At 41.8% G+C, this 14,359-nt stretch overlaps 1 protein-coding gene across 7 annotated transcripts in view; it reads right to left on the bottom strand.

The window, feature by feature from the left end:
- Window positions 1–14,359, bottom strand: part of ESRRG (estrogen related receptor gamma) — a 444,044-nt gene that overhangs the window by 113,519 nt on the left and 316,166 nt on the right. For all 7 annotated transcript variants that reach the window (XM_036453512.2, XM_036453514.2, XM_036453510.2 and 4 more), the window contains one exon: window positions 12,680–13,095. In XM_036453512.2, the coding sequence (XP_036309405.1) occupies window positions 12,680–13,082 (403 nt within the window). In that variant the 5' untranslated portion in view covers window positions 13,083–13,095. The remainder of the gene's footprint in view (window positions 1–12,679; window positions 13,096–14,359) is intronic.

Here is a 14,359-nt window from a genome sequence, read left to right as displayed (position 1 = left end):
AGACTGGTAATTAGCATAGAGGCTGCCTGGGACCGCCGCATTGATGAAATATTTCAGAGTTAATCACACTTTGTCAACACTGATTTATATTGACTACCTTTCTCCAGACTGATGCCTCCTCAGTAAATATCACATTAGTGGATTGCAAGGTGGTGCAGACTCAAAATCCTCAGCTACCGCTAATTCCATAGGAAGGAAGACCTCGCCACTTATAACTACTGGAAACTGGCTCAGTACACATGATTTAAAAAAGGGAATAAGCTTGAGATAAGCCCATCCAAATAGTTTGGCTAACTTAGGGTTCCAATCTGGGATATTTATAATAATAAACGCAACTACTTTTTAACAGAAGAGGTTAAATAATAAGAGTTATACTCATTGTGTCCACAGAAGCACATCCATCACCTTCTTTGAAGTCATAGATAACCAAGTCAAAGCAACCAGACCGTCTGGGTCATGTCTGAGAATAAAGGGACTGAGAATATGAACTGGAGATAAACCATTTTTCAGTGCAGAGTTTCTTTAACCATCACCGAAAATTTATTTGACATCAAGAGAGTGTTGCTAGTCATTTCCGAGGAGTTACTACCAGAACCTTCCATCTACATGGCCCTCCCTATCCTTATTTGAAAGGAAACCCATAGCCAGTGTGGCTCAGTTGGTTGAGCATTGACTCATGCACCAGGAGGTTGCTGGTTGATTCCCGGTCAGGGCAAATGCCCAGGCTATGGGCTCAATCCCCAAAGAGCGGACAGAAGGCAGCCAGCAGCCAATCAATGATTCTCTCTCATCACTGATGCTTCCTATCGCTCTCCTTCTCCCTTCCTCTCTGAAATCAATAAAAACATTTAAAAATAAAATAAATAAAAAGAAACCCAGGAAGACAATGACTAGTGAGAGAGAAAATTAAAAAAAAAAAAAAAAAAGTTTTCCAACCAGCATTTCTTCCATTTCCTATGCCTAAGTCAGGGTGAAGACAAATTTGGCTCATAGGCCAGTATGCAGGTGTGAGCACCAGGCCCACTCTCAATCCAGTGCTGGCAACTTCTCCTGGGATGATCCAACACCAGCTCCCCACCCCCACTCTCCAAAGAATCACCTTTCCTTTCAACCAGTTCCTCTTCCGCTTGGAAAAGTATACCCTCATCCTTCACAATAGCAGACTTCCGGCCGGAACTGAAATCGGGCCTGTGTGAGCTCACACCTGGACTATGGCAGCTAGCTATCTGCGAGCTGGGCACCATGCCTCCATCCAGTCCCCAGCTAATCCAGGCCGCATGCCTCCATTCCATGCCTCTTCCGATGACTGCTTTGATCAGTCACCACCCTACTTTCTTTTTCAAAGTCCACAGATTCCTAGGGTCTCTGAGATTAAATATACGACGTTAGACTGGCTAACGAAGCCCCTGCCGATGGGATGCTCTTGGGCTTTCCCGGGAATATGCCATGATCACCTCACATGAACTTAGTGATGCAGCCACTGAGATTGATTCTTCTTGGCTGTGTCCTTCAGGCTTCCTTCTGAGAATGATCTATCTGTGCCCCTCTTTTCTTAACATGACTTCCAAGTCTCAATGTTAAACTCCAATCCCAGCCAAATCGTTCATGAGAATGGCTCAGCCCAGCCTAGCAGAAAATGATTTCTTGGTTCTCATATCTCTTTAGGTACCTGTGTCACAGCAAGACATGCCATATTCTGTTACACCTTTTCCCATGCATTTTACTCACTCCAGGGTAAGGTCCTGGGGGCAAGGACTCTCTCTTGGGCAGCATAGAAATCCTATATAATAAAAGCGTAGTATGCAAATTGTCCCCTTGACCAGTAGGTCCTTCGGGAGTTCAACCAGGGAGCAGGGCCAGCCCGGGGAAGGGAGTGAGGCCCAGGCTGGCAACCTGCAGCTGGTAGGGACCCTACCAGTGCACCAATTTCCTGCACTGGGCCTCCAATCTTCCATGAAAAGCTAGTACATAAGCAAACTAATACTCTTAGAACAACTTAATATTTTCATGAAATCTCAAGGTCATTTTGATGAACAGCAATTACTGTGTTGTAATACAGTCAAGTCCACAAAGTCAACTGAGTGGGCTATCCAATTAGGAAGCAATTTTAAGGACACTAGGAAAAACCGTCCTCTAAATCAGAAAAAAGTAGAGGAAAACTGATTTAATTATCAAAACCTTAAAAAGTAGCTTTGGCAAAGACAGAAATGTAGAGCAAAACAGGGAGGAAATATTGTCAAGAAATGAAAAACAACAGAATATAAAAACATCTGGGGAGGAAAAGGTAAAAAAGGAAGAATGTAAGAAAGAGGCTTTAAAGGAAATGAAAATGCATCTTGATATGAATAGAATACAAATAAGATGAAAATATAGAATATAGAGAGAATCCCTTATTTACTTTCTATCTACTTATAATATTTTAAGGTACTGTCAGAATTGTAGCCACATTGAAGAATATAGTTAGGAGTGATTCAACAATAGTAGCTTAATCTATGCATAACTGTGTAAAGAATTTATAATGACTTCAAACAACAGAATAGCCACAAGAGTGTTTGGTGATTGAGCTTCAACCTATGAACCTGGAGGTCACGGTTTGATTTCCGGTCACGTATCTCTGGTTGTGGACTAGATTCCAAGTGTAGGGCATGCAGCGGGCAGGGGACCAATGATTCTCTCTCATCATTGATGTTTTTATCTCTCTGTCCTTCTCCCTTCCTCTCTGAAATCAATACAAATATATTAAAAAGAAAACAGAATTTTACTGTGAATAGATGAAAAAATACAGTGAGGCCCTGATTGTTGTCCAAAACATATAGTTTCAGCTTAAATGCAGAGATATTGTTTACAGTGAAACCAGGTATCCTTCAGCCAAGTGTCCTGTTTCAATAAATGTCTTCACATTCATGGACAATGACCTTGATTTCACTAAGTAACACCTTGGTTTACATCTGGAGAAAAACAAAGCAGCGTCATGCTAAGGAACTTACTTGCTGGAGGGAAACCTCTCTCATGTCTGAGCCCTCCCCATGAGTTGCTAGGTTCCTTGTTGCTGGCTATGATCACCACCCAACCAAGTCTTTGATGCATCTGAGACTCTACAGAGCTGCTGCCCTTGAAAACCCTTGCCTGGTGCTTTTACCACTCAATAAAGAAAGCATTTATCAAAAAAAGAGCGCTGCCCCAAGACCCAGGGTAAGCACGTCCCATCTACATTATTTTGGTAATGGCTCAAAGTCACGGCTCCCGGAAGACCCACGATCTCCACAGGGTCCTTGTTTTCTTTGGTTCATGGAAAGGAAAACAAGACAATAATATTTTCAAGGGCAACTGTGGGCGCCTGCAACGCTAACCCTAGAAGGACACTCAGGATGAGGCGGAAATCACTGTCTACTGCCCAGGCTTCTCATTTCACACAAGGAGATGTCCTGTATTATTGTTTGCTCTGATGTGGGAAGCATTTGTCCATTGGCAACAGGGACCCAACTGGGCAGCTCCTGATGACAGGAGGGGGGTTTTCCCAGTTTTGTCAGGAGCTGGGGAGTGAGCTGTGCTGAGAGGGAACCATTCAACCTGGAAGGTGTAGGGGTTTTTTCTTTGTTTGATTTAATCCTCACTGTAGGATATTTTTCCACTGATTTTAGAGAGAGTAGAAGAGAGAGGGAAAGACACAGAGAAACATCAATGTGAGAGAAACACATTGATCGGTTACCTCCTGCATGTGCCCTGACCAGGGTTTGAGCCAGAAAAAAGTCTGCAACCAATGTACCTGTCCTTGACAACCATCGAACCCAGGACTCTTCAAATCACAGGCCAATGCTCTATCCACTGAGCCAGACTGGCTAGGCCTGGAAGCTGTGGGCTTTTAAGCCGGCTGATAAGAATGATGGAACCAGGTATAACATATCTCCTGGCGATGTCTCAGAAAGTCCTGGGCCCTGGTTCCTTATTTCAGACTCTTTTGTACAATTAGTGTGCTGCAGCATAATTTTCTCACTGCCTAATAGAAGCTCGCAGCTAGCTGGCTAGGGGAATAACAGGGTGGATGCAAAGCTCCGCTCCAACCCTGAGTGCCCGTGAGTAATTTGTGACTTCCTTTCAGTCACTTAATGGACTTTTACAGTTTGGCAGTGAACGGGCAGAGGGATGTAAATTAGCCTGGATTCTCAAAATAAAAGTATATGTCAAGTCTCGTCTCCCGACTCCCAGGGCTCACCCATAAGGCCCCCTGTGGTTCCTGGGAGGGAGCCCCTGGTCCCAGGTGCAGACATGTTTGAAAGCAGCCTCGTATCTCCCCCAATTATTTTAATTTTATTAGCAGAACCAAAAGGGTGGCAATGGCCCGCAGGACGTTCCAAATGGGGATTATCCAATTGTTTTCCAACAGTAAAACAATTGTGATTTAAAAATAATGGGATTTGCCCGAGTACACAATTACCGAGCATTGCAATAATCTGTCGTATTTTTGTTTTAAACGCCCAAATAAAAAAAACAAAAAGGAGCAAAGCCCTCTGTCTATGGTAGTGAAGGTTTGTCCACACACAGGTCTCTTCCCCTTCTCTCCTTCTCTTACTTGCTTTCAATGCTTTGTTTCTAGTTACTTTAATACCACTGGAAATTAAAAACAAACAAAACAAAACACACACATGGGGGGGTGGGAACAACTGGTGAGAGATCAATGAGGGAAAAAGAAGACATATGTAATAGATTAAACAATAAAAATTTTAAATTAAAAAATAATAATAAATTAAAAACACACACATATAAAAGAATACTTTCTATAGTTGGGATTGCAATGTGCATGTAAATTGAGTGATTTTTATGGGGAGGGGGGTTAATCCTCACCCAAGAATATTTTCCCATTGATTTTTAGAGAAAGTGGAAAAAATGGGGAGAGACAGAGAAAGAGAGAAACATTGATGTGAGAGAAACACTTTGATTGGTTGCCCCCCACTTGTGTCCCAAACAGACCTAGGGATGGAACCTACAACCAAGGCACATGCTGTTGCCTGGAATCCAACCCAGGACCCTTCAGTCCACAGGCTGACACTCTACCCACTGAGCCAAACCAGCTAGGGCTACACTACATTATTAATTTTAAAAATTAAGCATAGTCAATTACACATAATAGAACTCAAAACAATCCACCAATGGTGGTTTTGGCAAAAAGCAACACAGATTTATAAGATATTAAGCTTCAAAGAGATCCTACATTCCAGTTGGTTCTGCCCCTTGGCTTTTTGCAGACCACATAGAAACATGGACAAATATGTACTCACTTACACCTGACCATCTTTACAAAGATATGGGCTAATTAATTGCAGGAAAGACTAAAACTCAAATACCCTGATATCCAGTCTAATAATCCTTAAATGCCCCCATTAAAACTTATTTGTCAATACCTAGAATAAGCATTAAAGTGCCAGGCATTCCTCTATGTACTTCACATCGCTGAACCCCCATTCTGCAGATGAGAGAATTAAGGCACTGAGACAGGAGGTAACTCACCCAGCATCGCATGGTTAGCAAGTGCCTGAGCAGGATTTTAACCCAGTCACACTGGATGCCAAGTCTGTGCTCTTGACTGATACTTGCCACAGGGGAGGGGCAATAGGATTTGATGTCAAAGGTGAAGGGATTGGCAGGACAAAGCAATCATGGGTATTGGTAAAGTACAGCCTAGAGAAGATTGTCAGTAACACTGTCATAACTACATATGGTGTCAGGTGGGAACTAGAAATACCGGGGGGGGGGGGGGCGGCCTTTGCAAAGTATATGATTGTTGCCCTAGCTTGTTTGGCTCAGTGGAGAGAGCATCAGCCTGCAGACTTAAGGGTCCTTGGTCCGATTCAGGTCAGGGACACATGCCCAGGTTGCGTGCTCCTTCCCCAGTAGGAGGCATGCGGGAGACAGCCAATCATTGATTATCTCTCATCATTGATGTTTCTAACTCTCCTTCCTTCCTCTTTGAAAACAATCAAAAATATATCTTTTAAAGTATATGATTGTCTAACCACTGTGCTGTATACCTAAAACTAACATAAAATAATATGGAATGTCCTCTGTCATTGAAAAAAATTTAAAACTAAATACAATCCATGCTCTGAACTATGATGCAATGCTGCCCAGCTCTAAGCTTTTGAAAGTCATTGAGTGCTGCCTGGAACAGACACAGAAAATGGGATTCCTCTCCTCTGAGAGGCAGCTTTGTGTTGCTATTGCTGATGGTTGGAAAGGAAGTTGTGATGTTGGCAAGGCAGGGTGAGGATGGGTATTGGCATTGTCTTTGGCTGTTGTCAGACTTACGGAGCAGGGGCAGCTGTGGGAGAGGATAGGGTTGCTTTTAAGAGAATGGCATCTCTCAACACCTCAGAAAGAAATCCCTCAACTTATCTCGGCACCACCGTGGTCTGTGGCAGGGTAGCTGCACAGAAACCAAACAAACCTGTCGCCAAAGCAACAGGTGTCCGGTTGTAAACAATATAACTTAAAGATCCCAAAATAATGCTACTGTGCATGATAGAAGAAAATAATAATCTGCCACCAGGAAGGCAAGCTCTGGAATGCATTTCAAAGAGAATCGTGAGTGTAATAAAAACACACTAGCTGCTGAAAATGATGGAGAAATAAAGGTCTCTCAAGTTCCACAGGAATGCAATGTGTTCAGCTTTGGCAGAATGCTATCTTCTTGCACAGGACACTGTGGTCCTGCAATGTGGGGTTTTCCCTTCGTGATGTGTACAGTCTCTTCATCTTCATTTTTTTTTAATGTTTTATTTATTTTTAGAGAGAAACGAAGGGAGAGGGAGAGAGAGATGGAAACATCAATGAGGGAGAAACAGACTGGCAGTCTCCTGCACCACCTCCACTGGGGATGTGCCCTGACCAGGAATCGAATCGGAGACCTCTTGGTTCATGGGTTGAAGCTCAACCACTGAGCCACACCAGCAGGGCTTTCTTTATTTTTGAATTGCTATAGTGTAGGGATCCTATCACAGGAGTCTTAATAAAAGACCTCAAAGATGATCTGTCACAAGAAAGGCATTATACCTGAGCTAATCCTACCTCCCCCACCTCCAAAATAAAAATGTGTTGTGCTCAGTATTCACCATCAACTTTTCAATATTGCTTTCCTGCTTATAAATTTTTAACATTCTGATATGAGTTTGCTTATATTTCTTTTAAAACATATGACTATAAAAAAATGGGGTTGGGAGATTGTTAAAAAATACACTTGATGAAAGAAAGAAATGGTAAGTAAGTATCATGCAGCCACTACCTTCGGATATAAAACGTTTCTATGTGTACATTTATTCCTTTTATTCCAAGGGCCATTGGATATTTATAACATCATTCAAGGGCCATACAAAATGATTGCCTTACAACGTTAGCCTGCTATATTTGGGCAAACATTTAATTAACTAATGTCTTGTCAGGGCCAGAGCACATGATTTCGAGGGCCTTATATGGCCCACAGGCCAGACATTCCCCATCGCTGAAACTAACAACTAAAAATCCAGTGGCAAAATGAGGGTTAATGGATAACATCCAGAGAACTGAGACAGAAAACTGGTTTACTAAAGAGTTGAACTCTCAAACTTCATATGTAGGAGATTTCTGAAAATGGTGTATAAAAACACAAAATAGTGTTAAGACTTAACTTCTGTCCACCTCCTCTTTATAAACCTTTTACTTTCATTAAACCACAACTTTGGGAACATTCTTGTAATTCACTATGTTGAAAAAGTGAATAAAAAAAATTGTCCATGGACTAAAAACCTCACTAGAAAAATTAATTCTAAAATTATCAGATACTTCAAAAGCTTTTAAAGTAGACGAGGCCAGGTCAGAGCACAGGCCTCATCATATCACTACATTATTTGTAGATGTGAAACTTCAGGCACAGAGAAGTGACAGCCCAACATGTGTGGCACATTCTAAAAAGTAACAGAGACAGTAAAGCAACAAACAGACTGTCAAATTATAGCAAGTAGGTGAGGGAGGGGTGGGGAAGATAAGAGATCAACCGAAGGACATGCATGCATATAAGCATAACCAATGGACGTAAAACTCTGGGGAGGGAGGGCATGTATGGGAGTTGGTGGGGGGGGGAGCTGGTAAGATATGTACACATATAATACCTTAATAAAAAATGAAATAAAAAAGAAATAAAAACTAACAGATCAATTACTGTGATGATAAATGAACACACTCTTCATCTATTACAGGTACAACAAAGGCATTATATTAAACTCAAGAGGAGAACAAGGAAGAGGGAGAGGAGGAAGAAAAATAGGCATGGTAAATTCTAGAGAGGGTGCAGAGAAGTTGGACCCTTGTTGGTGAGACAGAAAACGGTGTAGCCATTGTAAAAGGCAGTAAGGTGTTTTTTTAAAAGCACTCATTGATTCCAAGAAGTGGGTCTGTTAAGTTAAAACTAAAAAATAAAACTGAAATTATGCTATTTCCGTTCACATATTTTACATTCTCTGCCAACAAAGTAAGTCTGCAATACTCAATTTTACTGTTGAAGTAAACACTGAAGATAGCTGTTAAAATAGCAGGAGTAGAATAATAGTTCTCATTCATAATTTAGCAACATTAATGCATTTCAAAAACAAAAGAAAAACCAGACATAACTGGCATCCGATGCCAGAAAAACACACACACAAAAACATGAAAACGTCAGACTTCCATCTAAAGCAAGCTCTGAGTTAGAGCAAATAAATTCTAGACAATATTTTTTTTAAAACATTACCTCAATATTTAATTGAGTATTGCATCTGCCCTTATAAATCACTGAGATTCTTCGAGTCAATTGATGCATTACCATCATATTTTGGATCTTAAATTTTAGAACATGTTAGAGATTTAAACCTTCCATGTACAAACCAGGCTAATTACTTTCTCTGAAAACTAAGTTAAATAGAAGTTAATTTATTATGTTTCCTTGGGAAATTCATATGCTGTAACAGATAATGTGTAAGTACTTATATCCTTTTGTGCTGTGAATATTCTATTCTAAGACCAAATCAGCTCTGATGGCAAAGAAAAAGTAACGTCTAGGAATGAGACTCCAGGAATATGCCCTGTTCAAGAGAAAGTCAGCAATTCATGTGAAAAGAAGTCAGGGGCACCAAAACCGGTTTGACTCAGTGGTAGAGCATCGGTCTGCGGACTGAAAGGTCCTGGGTTCGATTCTGGTCAAGGGCATGTACGTTGGTTGCGGGCACATCTCTGATAGGAGGTGTGCAGGAGGCGGCTGGTCGATGTTTCTCTCTCATCAACGTTTCTGGCTCTCTATCTCTCTCCCTTCCTCTCTGTAAAAATTCAATAAAATATAAAAAAAAAAAAAGTCAGGGGCATCAATCCCACAGGCCATGCCCATAGCCTTTAACTTGCCCATAGCATATAACTTGCAGGCAAATGCCTAATCTTTTAAAAATATATTCTTATTGATTTCAGAGAAGAAGGGAGAGAGAGAGGGAGAGAGAAACATCAATGATGTGCCCTGACAGGGAATCAAACTGTGAACTCCTGGTTCATAGGTCCATGTTCAACCACTGAGCCATGCCTGCCAGGCACTTTCCATATTCTTATAGAGAAATAAAAACTTCAGGGAGGTTAAGGTTTTGTGTATTAAATAATGAAATGTGTGATTTTTTTTTTATATAAAGGTATTTTTCTTCTTGTGCCTCCGTAACAAGGTTCCCAAAGATCAAAAACAAAAACAAAAAACTTCCATTCATTTATGAGTTTAAGCCCAAACTACAAAACTAGAATTAGGAAAAAAAAATCAGAATAATTTAATAACTCTAGGAAAATAACGTTGAAATCGTTGCCTCTATTGTAACCCTGTTGGATGATAGGTTAGAACTGTCAAAGTCTTCTAAACAACGTTTGGTTAACAGAAAAAACAAAGAAACAAAAAAATGCACCTTGATTTTTACCTAGCTACGTGCTGACCTAATTCAATCGTTGTCCAATGATAACTTGAAAACAGCCAATAAATAAAATGTGCCTTTCTGGTTGACTTTCCCTGAAATCTATAATGAATTGCCTTTCACAGCAAGAATATCACATCCAGCTTTGAAAAGAACAATTCCCGTTACTTTTCTCAAGAAGTGCTCTGGATAAACGTTCTTTGGGCTCTCAATGTAAGAAGTATCTTCCCCAGCTTTTAAAATGTATAGCATTAAATATCATATAACTAACCTCGGAAATAAATGGCTGCAACGAGAGAGAAGGACCCTAAGGAGGAACCAGGCCCTGTGACAAGGCCTTTGGGTGTATACGTCCCTTGGCCAAGTCAATGAGAGTAGAAACCCGCTTACATAACGCCGAGGCCACAAGGGCTGCGAGAGCGTGGGAAGACTTGGTCTTAGAGGCATCTTGCATAAGCCTGTCTCCTTCTCTGGAGCTTTTTAAAGGAGGGAAGAGAGAGGCTATGAGACGTCAAAGGTGGTTTGGCTGAAATCCTGCCTGAAGGCTCGACAATAGATTCTATGGCCATTTCAGAATCTGGATAAGAATCCATGATAAGCCCTAGGTGGTTTGGCTCAGTGAATAGAATGTCGGACTGTGGGCCAAAGGGTCCCGGGTTTGATTCTGGTCAAGGGCATGTTCCTGAGTTGCAGGCTCCTCCCTGGAGAGGCCCTGGTTGTGGCTCATGCAGGAGGCAACTAATCGATATGTTTCTCTCGCATCCATGTTTCTCTCTGTCTTCTCCTCTCTCTTCCACTCTCTCTAAAAATGAATGGAATATACCCTTGAGTGAGAATTAAAAAAAATAATAATAATAATCCATGATGATAGGAGAGATTCGGGCACCTTCAACATCTTAGGAGTTCAAATGCCATCGCTGTTTGGCCGCAGAAAGGAGTGGCAGTTCCCATCTTCCTTATCATTATTGCCCTAATTATTATATTATACTTTCACAATTTAATCCCTTCATGTGCCTCACTGCCTCTCTGGGGCTAAGTAAGGACCATGGCCAGTCACCTGCCGAGAGAGCTAGCCGCGTGGCCTCACCCAGTGCGCCCAGCTGCCAACTCAAGCACAGCCAGTTGGGCAAGCCCAGAGTGCTAATCTGGACAGTGACATCTCTGTCTCCTGCTCGGAACCCTTGCAAGTTGCTCGCTCCAATATGGAGCGGAGCTCAGCATATATCAATACATCAATGCCAAGATCAGCCCGGGCCCTGCTCAGCGAGGCTCCTGGTCGCGTTTCAGCATCCGAGGGAAGAACAGGCCCAGAATTCCCACTGCTTTAGCCCAGGGATTGCTCAGTAGCTGCTGCAGAGCTAATAATAGCAAAGCTAGTTGATTTGTTTAAACAACTCTCGGGAAATTGGTTCAAATGCCCAGCTTTCTCTCAAGTCATTTGTTTGAGGAATTTAACCCCAACCCATCAACCTTTGGAAACAACATTGTAATAAAATGTACCGTATTTTCCGGCGTAAAAGACGACACTATGTTCTAATAAAAAGCCTGCTCAGATTGGCCAGAGTCAGAGAGGCGGTCTATTAAAAAAAGAACTGGTGTTGCCTCGGAAGTGGGGGGTAGTCTTATACAGCGAATATAGGCCTAAACCTATGTTTTAACTATAAAAATTAGGGGGTCGTCTTATACACCGGAAAATAAGGTAGATAAAAAAATAAAAGTCCAGCCAGCAAGTGGCCTGGCACACAGTAGGTTCTCAGAAAATATAGGATGTCCCAAAATAATGTATACACACACTTTTAATAATTATAAAGGCAGCGTTTATTAAAATACATTTCATTTTCAAAACTGAGCTACCAGATATTAAAGTGTGTATACATTTTGGGGGAACACCCGTATTTGTTGAGAAAGTGGGAATGTTTTTCATACTGAGAACTTCCTTCATACATCATAATACACAGTATTTGTTGATTTATCCCAAAATATTTGCTTATCTTTATGTACTGGATCCAGAGCTGTGTATTCTAAGTTAACAAAATCAAATCACCAACATTTAAATTTTAGCTAATGTGACCTCAGTATTCTTTTTTTTATTTAAATATATTTTATTGATTTTTTTAAGAGAGGAAGGGAAAGGGACAGAGATTTAGAAACATGGATGAGAGAGAAACATCGATCAGCTGCCTCCTGCATACCTCCTACTGGGGATTTGCCACAACCAAGAAACATGTCCTTGACCCGAATCAAACCTAGGACCCTTCAGTCCGCAGGCTGATGCTCTATCCACTGAGCCAAACTGGCTTTGGCCTCAGTATTCTAACACGGTGGACAATGACTGGTTAGGACCCAAAGACCGGAAGTATGCTTCATTACAGACTTTTGCAGTTTTATAAATAGGCTAAAGTGATGTTTCCAGCCTAGCTCGTGTTGCTCAGTAGCTGAGCACTGACCTATGACCCAGGAGATCATGGTTTGACTCCTTGTTGGGGCACATGCCCAGAGTTGTGGGCTGGATACCCAATAAGGGGTGTATAGGAGGCAGATCAATGATTCTCTCTGATCATTGATGTTTCTCTCTCTCACTCTCCCTCTTTGAAATCAATAAAAACATATTATTTTTAAAAAAAGATAGAACTGAGACAATGAAACTTGATGAATGAGGATAAGAACTAGGGAAACCAACCGACCAACCGTCACATGAGGTTGGAAGAGGGCAAGAGATCCCCAGATGCCACACTAACCTTGGATCGTCCTCTTAAAGAACGCCTTGCAGGCTTCACACGACGCGACCCCGTAGTGGTACCCAGAGGCGATGTCCCCGCACACCAAACACAGTCTCTTGGGCATGGAGTTGAGCATGTATTCACACTTGGTCTGGGGGTCTTCCACAATGGTGCTGGAGCAGTCGTCATACAGTTTCCTGACAGGCCCACTGCCTCCGAGGATGGGGGCGGAAGGGTAGAGAGGTGGCGAGTCAAGTCCGTTCTGGTGGCCATTCATGGTTGAACTGTAGCTCCCGCTGGCGTCCGAGGAGCCACCTGGGCTGTGGTGGTTGACGCTGTCCGTCAGGGAGGCCGGACTGGAGGGTTCCGTCTTGATGAAGGACGAACAGCTGGAATCAATGTGTCGATCTTTGTTTGACATTCTGCAGAGAAGCCTGGGATTCAGGGAGAGAGAGAGAGAGGGAGGGAGAAAGAGAAGGAAAGAGAGTCAAATACAGCCACCAAAAGAGGCAGAAGCAAAGAGAAGATTAAAAAAGGAAATAGAGAAAGTGAAAGAGAAGAATAAAAGGAGGAAAAACAAAGAATTCAAATCTTAAAGACATTGCCCCTTGTAAGACCTAGAGATTTCCCATCATTCATTCTCTAGTCAATACCTCCTGTTCTACAGGAAGGGAATCAGCATAAGGCCATGACAGGGCTACATATAAATGCCTAGGCAGCACATGAACAAAATGTCTAATGGGTCCAATTCCTTTAACTGTACCTTTCTCTTGGCGAACAACAGACAAGAGCTAAATCAACTCTCTAGACTAAATGTACCATGGAAGAGGAGTGATCTGCAGAGTCCGAATCATGTCTAAAACCGCATGTATTTTCACTCTACTTTTCCCTCCCACTGTCCGATCCTGCAACCATTTTCTTATGAATAGAACCAAAATTTCATTGTCAAGACTAAACTGATGAGTCTGTGGCTCTGTAATTGGTATTTGTCAGCCCTCTTCCATGAGCATAGCTGTTTTTTGTTTTGTTTTTTATTGATCTAAGACATGTAGAAAACATATCCTCAGTCACTTTGCTTCTTTATCCAAATGGTTCTATTTCACAGACATGAACCACTGTAGAAAGACATCAAGTATAAAATTTTAGCTGATGTTTAAGGGTTGCTTCCTGGAGCCCACAAATATTAGTGAAATGATGACCAGCACTGATGAATAAATATGTTTGTGTGTTTTTGTGATGTGCCACTGTTGGAGTGATGAATCAGTAAATACCATTTGAGCCTATTATATACCTATGCCCACATCCATAAATCTGATACTGTATATTCAGCAAAATAAGAAAGTATCAACTTTTGTGATGGGGGGGGGGGAAAGATTTGTGATGGTCCCCTTTTGTCCCCATTTTTTGTCTTTTAACATGAAACCTCCCGAAAACAAATGTGGACATCTATGGCTACAAACTCTCTTATCTAAAAGGAACACCCTGCCCATCTTCCTTAGCTGGGCCCATAAGCGATCCAGTTTCTGAAAAGGTAATTAGATGAAAAGATATAATGGGTCCTATTTTCTCCCGGCTCAGTCATAGTGCAAAACCCCTTTTAGCAAAGTCCCTGTGAACCTTCGGAGAGCCCACTATAGGAAGGAGAGGTGACAGTTGAGAAAGGGACTTAGATAATTGCTTCCCAGTGGAAAGTTGATT

The sequence above is a fragment of the Pipistrellus kuhlii genome, unplaced genomic scaffold, assembly GCF_014108245.1.
Source record: "Pipistrellus kuhlii isolate mPipKuh1 unplaced genomic scaffold, mPipKuh1.p scaffold_m20_p_25, whole genome shotgun sequence".
Taxonomy (NCBI): Eukaryota; Metazoa; Chordata; class Mammalia; order Chiroptera; family Vespertilionidae; genus Pipistrellus; species Pipistrellus kuhlii.
This window is presented reverse-complemented; position numbering and strand designations above follow the sequence as displayed.